The following is a 14945-nucleotide window of genomic DNA, read 5'->3' as shown; positions in this document are numbered from 1 at the left end:
CATATGACAAGACCAGTTATTATTTTTCTCACAGGGACTACAAAGGCTCTAAATGAAATAACTGTGTAGCACTTTTAGAAAGAAAACAGGGAGTTATTTAATAAGCACCTGGTTTTAAATATTAAAATGTAGAACCCACTACCACTGCATATGCATGCATATATACAATGTACATATGCACACACACACTGCCACAGGCATTATGAAGACATTCAAGGAAGTGTTACACGAGCTTATGACTCAATGAGGTAAAATTTACTCAGTGTAATGATCCTGATGTATCCTAGTGATTATAAAATCCTTAACCTTCAGCTTCTTGTACTCTTTAAATGCCCAGGTTCTTAAGATTCTTCTCTAAGCACCTTTTCCTCTCTGTTGTCAGAGACAGAAGATTTCACAGGCTGGACCTTTGCTCTGATACAGCATGGCAGGCAGTGTGGGTGGTCTATGAATGGCAGATATGATGGGGAGGAGGAATGGAAGTAAAAGCCTGGGACCAAGAGGATCAGGAGAGTATGGCTACTCATTCTGGAGTAGTTCAGTGAGAAGGCTGGAGAGCTCTGGAATGGAAAAGGTTTGAGACTTCTAAAGTGCTGAGAACACTGCCCTTCCACTGATCAGTACCATGCCAGAGTTCTCCAGTCCTCCCCCTCCATTTGCTGTTTCAGATAGCAAATTCTTCGAGGAAAGGACCATCTTCTGTGTTTCATGTCAGCCACCAGACCCCAGTCCGTGAACAAGACCAAATATAAACTGGAGGGGTGTGGGTAGAGGTGGAGTAAGGATACATTACTGCAAAAATCTCAATATTGAAGTGAGCAAACTGAAAGATCACAGAAACTTTCAATACATATTTGACTGAATTCATTAAAAATAATTTCACAGTGCAAGAATGTAACTACCTGAGTGAGATCACAATAGGTTCTTACAGAAGGTGTCATTTTTAATTCCTTTGCAATCCTGACAGCACCAATCATGCACTTTTTCTTCTCTTCAATGACTTCCTTAGCTTTTGCAATAGTAGCACTGTAGTTGTTGACACTCTTCACTAATTCTGCACACAACTTCTTTTTCCTGTATCAAAAATACTACTTTTCAGAATTTAATAAGCATTCAGCTGTACGGATTCAAGCTTCAACTAGAACACACAATTGCCAGTTACACCACAATACAAACAAGATACATCTCATAGAGGAATATAATTTTCCTCAAAAAGTGTAAAGCATGGAAAACCCACTTAATAATCAGAGGAAACAAAAAAGTTAAGAGTTCATACTGAAAAGTCACTTTGTTTGGAGAAACATTTATTAAATGTTTAAAGCACTCTTCTATTCAAGTCTCCTGATATTTCCATACAAATCCAACTGAAAAATCAACCAGTTGAATTTTGCAATTCAGTCTATTAAGATATCAGGCTCGCCTCTCAAAGGCTCTTCTGGACACCTCCCCCCTCAAAGTTGATGACAAATATTTTCGAAAATTAAGAAATAAAGTGTCTTTGGACTTCTGTCAGCTTGAAAATTTACAGAAAGTCAATTTTAAAGTTATTCTTACTGTTAAACTCATCCTCCACTAATGGCAATATCAAAAAGCTCTCATAATTGAGCTATTTCAGACAACTAACATCATTAAGTGTCTTCCAATTTTTTTCTTTTTTTGAAGAGCAGAGGCTGCATGTGCTAGTGTTTTCCAACCACGCAAACCTGTCCTAAGATGCCACTATGAAAGAGTAAAAATATTGCACAGAAGTTAAAGACAGTTATTAGGAAACACTGCTACGAGGAAGACTGAAATGTTTTTAGAGTTCTTTATCTGAATTAGAAACTTCTTGATAAAAACAACTCACCCTCGCCACACTATAAACCAGATTACTACCTTGAACAGAGCAAAGTAATAAGTTCGTCAAACGTTCTATCAGCAGCTTCTGCAACTTTGTCTCCTTCCTGCTTCACTTTCAATTCCAAGTATTTCAGGATCTATTTCATGCAGTGTTGAATAAACATGCATTTATTATTTCATTATTCATTGTTATTATTTCATTATTCTCACTTTTCAAATTCAGAACAGAAGCAATGAACAGTAAGACAGCAAATAATACTCCATCAGTAAGAGTGACCAAAAAAAGGCAAATCAGAGGATGACTATATTATGTAATTGAGGAAAACCTGTAGCTCATTAATTCCTTTATTTTCTCTAACATCTAGTCAGCTCGTGTTGTTTGGATCCTCATGTCAGCTGAAGTCTTTAGCTCTATGAGGCAAGAACCACACAGACCTTGGGCCCATTGCCTCACTTTCCTTTCTTGACGCTCTAATACAGCACTGTACACAGACAACTAGCACAATAACATTTCTACTGTTTTTTTTTAAAACTCATTGTGAGCATAAAGGAAAAAAAGAAAGATTCTTCCTATGGCTAAGCATCAGTATTGTCACTAAAGTTACAGTTAATGAAGAGCCTATGGAGAAAAATCTCGAGTCATGCAACACTGCTTTGTCAATTCTCAGTCTTTGCTGAAAGGTGGCTGGAAGACCACAGTTGTATGCATGAGTTATGACATCGAGCTGCTGAAATGGTAGGTTTTTTTACAAGATGCTATTAGTATACGAATTAGGTATTTACCATAACTTTGCTTAACTGACAAATCGGCCACTGCAACAAATGGAAAACAGTTTTGAAGGACACTTCATGTCACACTTACTAGAATAAACTTGCTTTGAGCTTTTGAATCATTAAACACTTCTATGCCTCATTATCTCAGAATACAGGTAAAATGTGAATAAACAGCAAAGACAGAACTGCAGACTTTTCCACAGCACATTCAATAAGAGTTAAAATAAAATAATTATCATTTATGAGGTTCATAGGTTACTCAGTAAAAACTATTAACAGCTTTATCCAGTATTTTAGGATTCTTCCTGTATTTTATACTATGCACAAAAATGCATTACTTGCTTTACATGTTTTACATATTGTGTCTGTCAAAATTTCTGTTGCACATATAATTTCTTTTCCAACTTTAAATCCAGAAACAGACATGGAAACTATGAAGTTAGCATAGCTGCTGGAGCAAAAACAAACACTGAATTTTACCCTGATCCAAGGAACCACAAGCTTAGTACTTAAAGACTGGCTTATGTATGGTTCTGCAAAATATATGAATTGACCCAGTAAATTTCAATTACGCATAGGCACACGTACTCCTTTACAGACCATTCCTGTAGCCTTTAAACTGCAGATTACAGTCTGAGGTTTAAAGCTGTATATTCACAGAAATAGCACAAACAGCTGGAGGACAAAAGAGATGTCAAAACAAAGGCAGTAAAAGCATGTTTATATAGCATGTTAATATGTCACTACACGTAACAAAAAGCTTTAATCAATGGATTTAAGATTATTTATTTAACTTATTTTCACTCACCTCATCTGCGTCATGTAAGTGGCTGAGATTACAAATAGCTACATGCAAAGCTCCATCAATTTCTTCCACAGTTTTGCTGTCCTAGGGAAAGATTCACCAATGAATATAAAGTTGGTTGTATGACTGCAAGACAAGATGGGCTACACTAATTTGCCATTTTGACAAAGAGGCACTTGATGTGGGCTACTGATCACCTGTGTAAGGCTCTGAGCAGCTCTGTAACTGCAAACAGGCCCAAAATACTTAGCTCATCTGAATTGCACTGAGAACATTTACACTGTAGTATTTCTGAAACATGGATTCCAACTTTTTTGTTTGTTAAATACATGCAATTTATTTGGATACACACAAAAAACAAATGAAAAGATAGTACATGAAGGAAAAGTAAAATAAAGTTACTAACACAGAGAATACTGCATCTCAGAAAAAAAGGAAAATATTCTGGAAAACCAAGAAAAATTAAAAACTGCGAGAGGCTCCCAGTGGCATACTGATGAAAGGCAATAAAATATTTGCATATGAATTGGCACAGGAGCAAAGGTATATACAGAAAGGTCTTATTTTGCCACTGGCACTACTACAGCTAGCGTTAAGAGTACTGGTATTTTGTAAAAAGCAAAATGAGAACATAATCAGCTGGGGATTCCCCAAAAAGTCAGGGATGGCGCTGTGTAAGTCTGTCACTATTAGACAACCAGTTCACCTCACTAAAAGGCAACTTAACTAACATGTGACCACCTCCAGTTTCTGAAGAGTTCCTCACTAGCATTAAGGAGAACAAACTCAAACTAGAGAGAAATTAAAACTTAGAGTTCAAAAACCTGAAACAGATCTGCCTCCAACCAGACACTGGTTTCAGTAAAAGGAAGTGCGGTCTACAATCTGGAAGAGATCTGTCAGTCACACACATCACCACAGAGTTCACTAAAGACTCTTGTTGTCACCTTCATCTCTAGAACAACTTTCCAATTACTATACCTGAACATCTTCGACCAACTATGTCTCCTTCCTAGAAGTAGAAAAAGGGCAGAAAACCCTGCTCCTATTAGGACTTGGATGTTAACTGCGTTAGAAATACTTCCCTATGACAACTATTACCACTCTATTTTGAGCAGATGCAGGGAGATGTAATAGGTAAAAATGGAATTACATTGCTTCCTCTCTGCTTTGTAGTTCTCATTATGATCCATGACGCAGTCATAAAAATACATCCAAAACTTAAAATATACTAATTCAGTGATATAACAAATGTGTTGCATTAATCTTGCAGCTATCTTGAATTTAAAAAGAAATATAAAACCCCCAAACTCGAATATTATGATGCCTCAGGTGTCTTTTTTACAAAAGTTAAATTCAAAATGAAGAGTTTCACAGGCAGCTGAACATACTAGCCCTCCTCAGCTGTGGTTTGGTTGGGTTTGAGTTGCATTCATTTTATCTAGTTATTTTACAAACACTATAGATGAAATAATAGCATGTAACTTTTAAGGCTGCAGGCTTTTGTGTTCTACGTGCATTATTAACTACGCATATACAAAAATAACAAGTGAAAATATACGGAAGTTTCATATTAACACACCATGTCTCCTGATGAAGCTAGAGCTGGTTTATCCCTCAGTCCACCATTTGAAGAAACTCGGTGCTGAACTTTTTTCTCCTCAGTACTGGGTCTGAAGGGACTGCAAAACAAAACTTGTAAAGAAAAAACCTACACATTTTAAATATCAAGCTACCCGCAAATACTTTAGACACGAGTATTACAAAATCTCTCTTTAAGTACACACACACACACACCAATTTCTGAAACAGTAGAATTCGCACTGTAATATACTAGAGATACCTCATTTTTCAAAATGTTTCCTTTTTACTGGCATAATCTTAAAATTCATCTTTTGTAACTATTTTTCACCTGACAATTTTGGCAAGGCTAAAAAAATCCTTAGTAGAAGGTAGTGATTTTTAACCTCAGTGAGAGTAGCATCCCAGGATTAATTTTTCATTTGTTGCCTAAATATTTTCCTTTAGATATTCCATGAGATATTGATTAGGCTGTTAAAATCTTCAGAATGCACAGCCAATTCTATTAAAACCATCTACTGACAACCTGTTAGGAAAACTCTTAAAATTCTGTTGCACGGTCACCCATACCTGCTCTTCTTCTGAGCATATATAGATCTAAACAGCTGTCAAGACTCTCTTGAAAGCAGGCTGCATAAACTAATGTAATGACAGGAAGGACACACAGTGTTGTTCTTCCTCTGTCCAGTTTGTTGTTTCTGATGGACTGTGAAAAGACCTGGAGAAGACTGCTGCAGTGACTGACAGCCATACATGAAACCTTGAGTTTCTGTTTTCCTTTGGGCAAGGTTAGCCATGCACCAATCTCAGAAGATAAATTTCCTATACGTCCCTTACAGAGTAGATGTGTGTAGAACAGATCACTTATATAATAGATCTGTAAGAATTATCTGGGCCTATTCTCATTTGTATCAACATTAATCTCCACAGCAATGAAAGAGGAGGGAAAGACACTCACTTTAAGATTGCCTTCAATTTCACACAGGCTAGACAAATAAAGCAAATAAATGTAATTTGCATATGACAACACCACAGAACACGGCTGCCATCTAATCTAAGCAAAAGGTGCAATGGGAGCAGCAGGGGAGTGGAGAGAAGGAGGCACTTCAGTGATGCAGTCCTTCCCACCATAGCCTGCCATTTCAGCAGCTTGCTGTTCTCCCTCCAAATCCCTACCAGGCAGTGCTTACAACTTTCCCTTCCAAACACTTTCAAGCCAAACGCATCTGTTTCTTGTAGCCTTTCAATGAATTTCTATTTGTACTCGAGGGTCGAGCAGTGCTACAAACCCATACTGAGGACACATTGGTAAAGTTTAAAGAACACATTAAATTCATCAATATATAAATCATAATTTTAAAAAACCCACACAACAGAACAACCCAAAAAACCCCCAACAGCTGAAGAAAAATGGCTGGAAATGCTTGCTCAGTCAAGTCCCGCCATAGTCTGGCATCTAAACACATAAAAACCCAGTTGAGTTAATAAAGGTTTACCTTACTAGCCTTCGTGGATTGCCACTGCGCAGCCCAAGTTTAAAATCAGTTTTGGTCTAAATTCAGAGGGAAAAGGTAAAGCAAGTTCAAATACAGGCCTAAATCCAAGTCCCAGTAAAAAACATTCTACAAGCTGGTTTTCACCTACATGACTGCCTCCCCCATCCCCATTTCAATCCAAAGATCTGACTTACTTGTGTTTTGCAAGAAAGGCTAAATCTGAATTTCATAACAGGAAAAAACTAACAAACCAACCAAACAACCAAACAGAATGGCCACATCTGATCTTTTGCATAAATTAAAATTTTTTTAAAAATTTCAACAAGCTCTTAATGTTTATCAAAACCATGAATTTCTGTGAAACAAACGGCATTAACATGTCACAACACAGAAAATATTCACAAGCAGAGCATTTTTTTAAAATGCAGGAACAGACATATATTAGAATCATAGAACCATCCTGGTTGGAAGAGACCTTCAGGACCAAGTCCAACTATAACCTATTCTTAAGTTATGCACTATGATGCAAAGTGAAGTTGTTTTTTTACAGAAAGTTTTTAAGTCCTTTTATTTGGGAGCTGACAGGGAAAGAGATTTTTTTTTTTTTTTTTAATACACACACACACTGGTTCCTTTCTTTCATATTATGTGCAGACAAGAGGGTAGAATGATGCTGGAAACATGGGACACCAATGAGAACTGTAAAAACAAACCTTCCTAAAACCAAACTTTAGACATCAGATGCGCACTACATAGCTACACCACGTAACATGAAATGTGAGCAAAGCCTTGCTGGGGAACAGGTAGTTATTAAGTCCAGGCTGTCACCTCAGAGGGGACCTGAGCTTGCTTTAATCGCTTAGATTGAAAATGCAAAAGATCCTGGAATATCACTGTTTCAGACCACCACAGTGACTACCGAATAGAAAGCTTTAGATCAACTTACTTCTGTAGAAGAGAAGCCAATAACATCAGTGTCTTCATCCTTCACATCATCATGGAACACTGTAAAAGGAAGCACAGGAAACTCTTGACCAAAAATGTTGTTAACCATAGGGCATCTTACTCAAGATGACAAACAAGAACACACGATCACTGGAATAGTCTTCTGCATGGTATTCAAGTCAACAGGACATCGACTTTTGTAATGACAGCATTTGAAAATTAGGAATAGGAGTCTGGATAAATAGATACAGAAGTCATCTGGGAATTACAAAAACTTCCTTTCATTTAATGATCAGGGTATTAGCTGCATGATTACCTGTATTAGGTTGTTGCTACATTCAGGACAGGATAAATGCATGAAAGGGAAGGCAAACAGGCAAAAGAAAACACACAAATGTGTACCTATAGCACAGGCAAAAAAATTAGTTTCATGAAGTGTGCATAAATAGCATATACTCAACACAATTTTGCAACTCTTGGAACTCAAGAAGAAAATCCCAGAAAAATGAGGTTTCTTTTAAAACAGACTTTGTTGTAGCTTTGTCAAGAAAAACAGAAGGAAGAGAAGACAAAGGTATTGGTTGTTCTTGCTGAGTACTGGAAATGCAGCAAATAAACAATGTGTTAATCAAAATCTGGCAGCCCATCACTTGTCTTTAACAGACCATATAAAATATACATTTACAGTGAATACTGCACAACACAAAACCGCTGGAAATAAAAGATCCAAAGGGTTACCTTTCACACTCATACCTTTTGACATAGGACACAAATCACTGTTTCTCTGATTTGGTTCTGTAAAATCTTCTTCTAGTATCTTAAGACACTGCCTTCAGAAGTAAAAGTTTAAGATCATTAGAGATATCAACCAAACACGAATTCTGACTTGCACCTTCCTTAGAACAAAGCTTGGCTGCTTTTTTACAAAATGACGTTACGTAAAAGAAGGTGAAGATAATAAAACACACACCACACACACAAGAGAAACAATTTACTGCATGAATTATCAATAGAAGTGATACCTGAGCTTTTAAGTATGCAGAACTAGCATTAAGATAACTAGAACCAGTATTAACAGGTTGCCACAAAATAAATTTTAACCACATTCATTCCGTAATTATTTAACTAAAAATACACTGAAAAGATCAACAGTTATTTATTTATATACAGAGATCAATACTAGAGATTGGTAGCCTAATAACTCAGTATTTGACAACATCCTAAAATGCATTTAAAATGTCTTTTTCCCTGAACTTACTCCAAATGCTAAAACTTTCCACAAACTGTATGTTTTATACACATACATATTATAAAAAAATGGACTCATTATCAACACTGCAGAATACAACATTATTTTCTACATTCCCTCAATACTACTTCCTGACAATTATACTGTCAGAACTTAAAAGTAATAAAGGCACTAATGTAAAAATTCACATACCTTATAGCTCTCATTTTCCTTCTATTAAGCTCTTCATTACTGTCAGCCAGCAAGAGGTCTTTCTTTCTACTCATGATGGTGTCTGACTTTACTAAAAAAAAACAAGAACAAAAAACCAAAAAAAACACATTCTCTACAATATACACATCATAATTTGAGCCAACACTACAGGTTGCTTACATCACTTGGCAAAGAGTAAAATGAAAAAGACACAAAATCCATAGAAAACATACACCTGTTTTTTCCTTGAAAAGCAAATCTTTTAAAGGTAGCACAAGACTGGCCTGTTCTGCTCTATTCAATTCCTCCTCTAGAGGCACCACCAGACACAGCAGGAGATACCACCACTGGTCTTCAAACCTCCCTCCTGACCATACACCCTCAATAGGACCCAGTTTTCTGCAGTTCCTCGATACTGTAGGTTCACGCCCTGTTTGCAATCCACCATGTGTACTCACCACGACTCCTGCTTTCTGGCCTTTTTTTTTCCCCTACTACTTGACAGGAGAGTTGTTCTTTCCTCCCAGCCGGCACCCAGAGCGCCACTGCCGCCGCAGGTCCCGTCCAGCCGCCGGTGAAAAGCCTGAGCGGGAACACACCGACAACACACGGCACAGCGCCCCCTCAGCACGAAGCCCGAAAGCCTCGCGGCACCGCCTGCGCGCCAAAACACCTACCCCAATGACCAATCACCGAGCGCCTCGTCAGCGCTTCTTCCCACTGCAGCCAATCACGGCGAGACGGGAGGGGGAGGGCGGTGGTTGCTGCGGCCCGCGCGGGCAGCCCTCGCCGCCATAGTGGTGTCTTGAGGAAGGCGGGGGCTATGTGGCCTGATCCCTCCGCACACATTTGAAAACAGGGTGTTTCCTGGGCCATAAACCGCTAGGTCCATGCTTTGGAATTAACTGTATTCTGCGTTCTCATTATTTGCAGAAAAACTGAGATATGTTTCTCCTGTTTTGGCTGTCGCAGGTGCAGCGTGATACTCTCCAAATTTCTAATACAGTTAAATTAAAACTAAACTGATTTTCCCATGCAGGTTTTAGACTTGCCAAATAATGAACTAGGCCACTCCTCCAGGGGGCAAGTTTTGTAACAAATTCTAGGTTACTGGTATTTTTGCACTGTTCACAGAGTAAAACCAGATTCTGCCCCAAACCTTGCATTTCAAATGGACTAAGTAAATTTTGTTAGGCTGGGGTTTTGACTTGAATAACAAGGCAGAGTTTGAAAGGTCACACAAATGCTAGGTTTTCTCAGCAACAGGGAGTACTTCAGTGGCAGGGCCAAGGCAAACAATAACTTTGTTGAGAAAAGAGAGGAAGAAGACTGCAGTTCTGTCTGCCAAAAGGACAGAAGAAGGATTTCAGGAATAATTGGCAAAGAAGCATGAAGAAAGGAGCAGTAAACTTCAAAAATGAGCCAATTCTGTGGAGCTAGTTCTTCACCTACTTTTTGGTAAAACACCCAAATCAGCCATTGGTTTCATTTACCTGCACTTGAAAGTGTGTGTATTATGTTTGTAGCTCTGTCAGCCTACACGTGAAAGAATAAGTAAACATACACTGCCCCCCTTCAGTTTTGCATTCACACCACTCTGAAAATCGGAAGATGAAAATGGCAACTTGGTTTATTATTTCAGAAAAGATAGCAGTAATTTTCCAGAAAAGAAGGAATACCTGTCCATGCCATTAACTATTCAGCAAACATTACTGATGTTTCTTCATTTTCCACAGTATCATTCAAAATGCAGGCAATGTGATCGAAGTCGGTGTTTCTGATGTGGCAACCAGGAGATGGCAGCATGGATTAACCCTCTTTTCTCGTTGTCTGTATTTTGCTCTTTCTCAACAAGAATTTATACTTTTAAAATGTAATCACTAAATGCACTAGAACTGGCCAGTGTTTGTGGGGTTTGTTTGTTTGCTTGTTTGGTGTTTGTTTGTTTGTTTTGCATTTAAGTGATAGATTCTGCAAATGTATATCTCGGTTTTTTGGTGTGTAATCTCTATGGGATTTTTTCTGTCGTATTTCCAGGTGATTACATGGTAAGTAGAAAAATAGTTTTCCCTTAAATGTTATGTGAGGGGCTGCATGTGTGTTTAGAGAAGAAAGGAAACCCCATTGTGTTACTGCAGAGAGGGCCAAATGCAACAACTGAGGAAAGTTTGTAGATATGGGATGTGCAGTTGTCTAAGAAGTATAATTTCATTAGTGATCGTATAGCATTAACAGCTGAACTATCCTTTTCCTAAGGTTTACAGGAGTTAGACAAGTAATCTCAAAACATTCTAGTGGTCTAACAGAGAGGCAGTGATACCTGAAGGAAATATTGTGCTTAATCTCAGCACCTCACCCACAGTTTCTGCCTCCTAATATTTATGTCCTCATTGTAGCAGTTATTGAGGGCTTATATTCAGTAGCTATTATTTATCTAATTTTCTACTAATTAAATTAATGGCAAAGTATGCCAGATACCTTTTTCTCATCCACCCTTTTGGTTAAAACAAATAAACTATCTGTAAATGGTTAGTTTGACCCTAGGTTCTTTTTTCGCACTAGTGCCATGTTCACATTGTTTTCTTTTTTCTAAAGAATCTTTTTTCTGTTTGAAGCACAGTGTAACAAATTTGCTGAGTCTGTGTTCATGTATATTAATAGTAAAAATATGGCATGAAAATTCAATGGTATAAAAATGTTTAATTTAAGGTGTTATTTTTATAAGACATCCCAAATGCTTCAATCAAGCTTTTATCCTTCAAAATTGCTCTTATGAGCTTTTCACTGTGAGCATAACGCAGTACTTTTTGTCTAAATTCTGTCTTTTATTAACATGTAGGAAAATAGCAGCCAGAGGTTAGATTGTGAGTTAGCCTTGTCCACTGTGCTCAGTTGCTGAATCTGGAAGCCCCACGGAAGTGAGTCTATGGCAGCTTCATCTCTCCAGGTCTGGCCAGCAGTGTGGCTGAGCACACATTCCCAATTTTAATTTACTATTGAAAAGGCTACGATGCACGATGACCACATGGTATTAATAGGGATATCTGGAAAATAAAGACTTGTTAAACAAGCAAAAAATATTTTTCTGACTTTGGCTTTCAACCTCTGAAACTCATAATATGTCTATAGCAAGGCAGAGATTTGGGCCCTAATGCAGAAATGTGTATGAAAGAGAGAGACTCTTATATGCTGCGGGGTCTGACTGGAGGATCTATGCAGGCAGTGGAGTTTGTTTGTGGTGTCTTTCAATTACATTTGTGTGTATGGAGATACATAAAAGATGTTGACATCTTTCTGAAATTCATGTTGTATAATAGATCAGCCACTGTTAGGCTCATTGAAGATGAAATTCTATCTCTAGGCAAACCAAGCTTTCTCTTTTGTTTTTAAAATCTTTAAGAAACTTGATTTCACAGCAAAAATTCCATCTGAAGTTCTCCATGAAATATCCTTTCTAGTCCAAATCTTTGGAGCATAAATTATTGTTTAGTTATTACAACAAGGGAAAAAGAAAGTCTAGGTTTTTAGAGGCTGAGCACATAGCTGAGGGGAACGTGCTGGTGAGTGGGCTTGTTATTTGTTTTTACCCTATCATATAATGTAACTTTAAGCTCATGCTTTATTGCTTAGGTGATTTAAAAATACAGCTTCAAAAATACTAAAAATAAATGGAGCCTTCAGGAGACTTTATTAGAGCCTAAGGAATAGTAGTACTTGAATAACATGTGAACCCCATACAGACAAATACCAAGCAATGTCAACTGCATCCATACTTGTGTAGTCTGGAATTACTATAAAGTCTCCAGGAAAAAAAAAAAAACAGAGTGGCTTTCTGTGCCACTGCTTTCAGAAACCAAACGAGATGATAGACTATATTAATAGTGATTCCATAGTCTGTGGAATATAATGTTGCAGAAAGTAGTGTAATACACTGTGCTGCAAAGGCTGCGTGTAGTTTTGACTGCCATATTTAAGCTCATGCATGGAAAGAACAAGTCCAGCTATGTTCTATGGAGCTTGTTTGCAAGAGAGTGAAGACATGGTAACCTGGGCAACCAGACCCTGGTAAGCTCTACCACGCACACTGAGGCTTGTAGTGTGCTCTTTTCATGTGTTTCTGGCCAAACTAACTGGATGCAAAGTGGTTATACACATATCACAAACACATCCCTTGCTGTAGTATGTTTATTTTTCAGAGACAGCCACAAATGGAGGTGCTGGAGGCAAAGTCTTAGGAAAAGCATAACCACTCCCTAAAGCAGGCATGGTCTCTCTTCTGTTCATTGATATTACATATGGAATACTAGGGAGATTTGTCTCGTGACCTATGCTGAACTTTGTATGCGAAGGCGATAGGTAGCCAGAATGCCTCACCTGAAATGGACAGAGAAGACTTCTCTCAGTTCACCTTTGGGGTCTGTCTAAGTCAGCAGCTGTGCACCGTATGCCACGGTGGATGCTGAGATAAGTGCAATGATCTGATCCTGTGATAAAGAGTACTACCAATAAAAGATCTGTGTTTGCCAAGAACCAAATTTATTAGAAAATTTGTCAGAATCACCGATGTGAGATGAAAAGGTCAGCAGTATTCTTTCAGTGCCTGTAAATGAAGTTTCAGCAGTTCAAGATGCGAATATACAATAAGATTCCCCTCACAGCAGATTGTAGAAAATACGATTTACCATCTGTGTCTGTACAAGTCTCTCAGCATCCCACTGGGCTGCTCAGCTTTAGTGTCCCCTACTGGACCTCTCTGTAAGACAAAACCACTAGCTTCTTTGTCTTTGATAATCAATATATAGAAAATAGCTGATTTCTTAAGGCATTCAGTGGATCTACCATTAAGAATTCTTCATAATGCATTGATAATAGGTATCGATGAAGGGAGAGTACAGATTATTCCTGTGGTTAATAAGGCTTTGCCTCATGGCTATGAGCTTGGATACTGCAACTGGTGAAATGACAGGTTAGTACTGTTATCCTCCACTGACTCCTTGTATGACCTTGAGCTAGTTAGTTACTTGGTCATCAGTTTCCCCTGTCTATTTTGTTTGTTTTGTGAATTTTTGTCTGAAACTGTAGACAAAGGAGTTGAACAGCTATTAGGGATTGTAATACCCATGAGAAATATCACATACCATTGGTTCTGAATTCTGTTCCTTTACCAATAAAAGTAGTCTTGTTTAAGACAAACAGGACTACCACCCTGTGGCACACCCACTCCAGTCTCTGGCATCATAATTACCATCAAATTGACTGCCTATTCTAGGGAAGATATTTAAGCATTTTACTAGAAGGTACTCTATATTTTAAGGTTTTTTTGTTATTCACGCATAAAGAAAAAGGAATGGAATCAATGACAAATGGAGAATCTGAATTGAAATAGACTGCTAAGCAAATGGGGCACATTCTTGGGACTATGAGTGTTTTAATTTTAAATCTGTCATCCTCTACACAAGATATAATATTAAAAATCCAAGAAACACAGTGTTTGTGGTCCCAGAGAAAGCTATGCTTGTATGCCTCTTGTACCTACCGTTCCCAAAAATGATCATGGTATTGTTCACTTTTGGGTGTACGTGTGCTGTTTGAGAAAGAGGAAAGTGTTGTTGCTACGTATATAGTGTATGAGAATTAGCACACAGAGCTTTTGTTGAATCAAAAAAAGAAGTTTTAAGTTTCACTTCCTTTCAAAAGACAATAAAATATCATTAACAGAAAGTATTTTTGTTTACCTTGGCTGGTATAGCTGGCTGTTCCATCTTTCATGTACTTATGTTTGTTTGTTGCTGGAATAATAACTAAAATATGTGGTTAATAACTTTTATTGGCAAAAAAGCTATTTTTTAGTACATTCATATAATACTGAGCATGAAATTGAGACTGATAATCACACATAAGGAAAAATGACTCCAAATCACTTAGAGAAGTACACACTTTTGTTCTTTGCATTTGAAGGTACAGATAAAAATCACTCTGAATGATTAGAAATATGCAGAAATTTCAGTACGAAAAGGCTTACATGGGCTATAGCTCTTAGGCTGGATGTTGCTGAAGAATGCAA

The 14945-nt window shown here is 37.7% G+C and overlaps 1 protein-coding gene across 6 annotated transcripts in view; it reads right to left on the bottom strand.

Moving 5' to 3' along the window:
* RNF17 (ring finger protein 17) overlaps nt 1-9522 on the bottom strand; it is a 51665-nt gene extending 42143 nt beyond the window's left edge. For 4 of the 6 annotated variants that reach the window (XR_010650917.2, XR_010650918.2, XM_065831302.2 and 1 more), the window contains exons 1-9: nt 9340-9522; nt 8882-8972; nt 8194-8270; nt 7442-7500; nt 6496-6551; nt 5001-5100; nt 3422-3502; nt 1876-1976; nt 903-1074 (exon numbers count right to left, since the gene is read on the bottom strand). Coding sequence is in view for 4 of the 6 variants with exons in the window: in XM_065831302.2 (XP_065687374.2) it covers nt 903-1074; nt 1876-1976; nt 3422-3502; nt 5001-5100; nt 6496-6551; nt 7442-7500; nt 8194-8270; nt 8882-8955 (720 nt within the window). In the remaining 2 variants the exon portion in view is untranslated. The remainder of the gene's footprint in view (nt 1-902; nt 1075-1875; nt 1977-3421; nt 3503-5000; nt 5101-6495; nt 6552-7441; nt 7501-8193; nt 8271-8881; nt 8973-9339) is intronic. The other 2 variants (XM_071803930.1, XM_071803936.1) reach the window with 2 other exon arrangements.
* Nucleotides 9523-14945: the final 5423 nt, after the last annotated feature.

The sequence above is a fragment of the Patagioenas fasciata genome, chromosome 1 (genome assembly GCF_037038585.1).
Source record: "Patagioenas fasciata isolate bPatFas1 chromosome 1, bPatFas1.hap1, whole genome shotgun sequence".
In the NCBI taxonomy this organism is placed as follows: Eukaryota; Metazoa; Chordata; class Aves; order Columbiformes; family Columbidae; genus Patagioenas; species Patagioenas fasciata.
The sequence above is the reverse complement of the archived record's forward strand: the minus strand, read 5'-3'. Positions and strand labels throughout refer to the sequence as shown.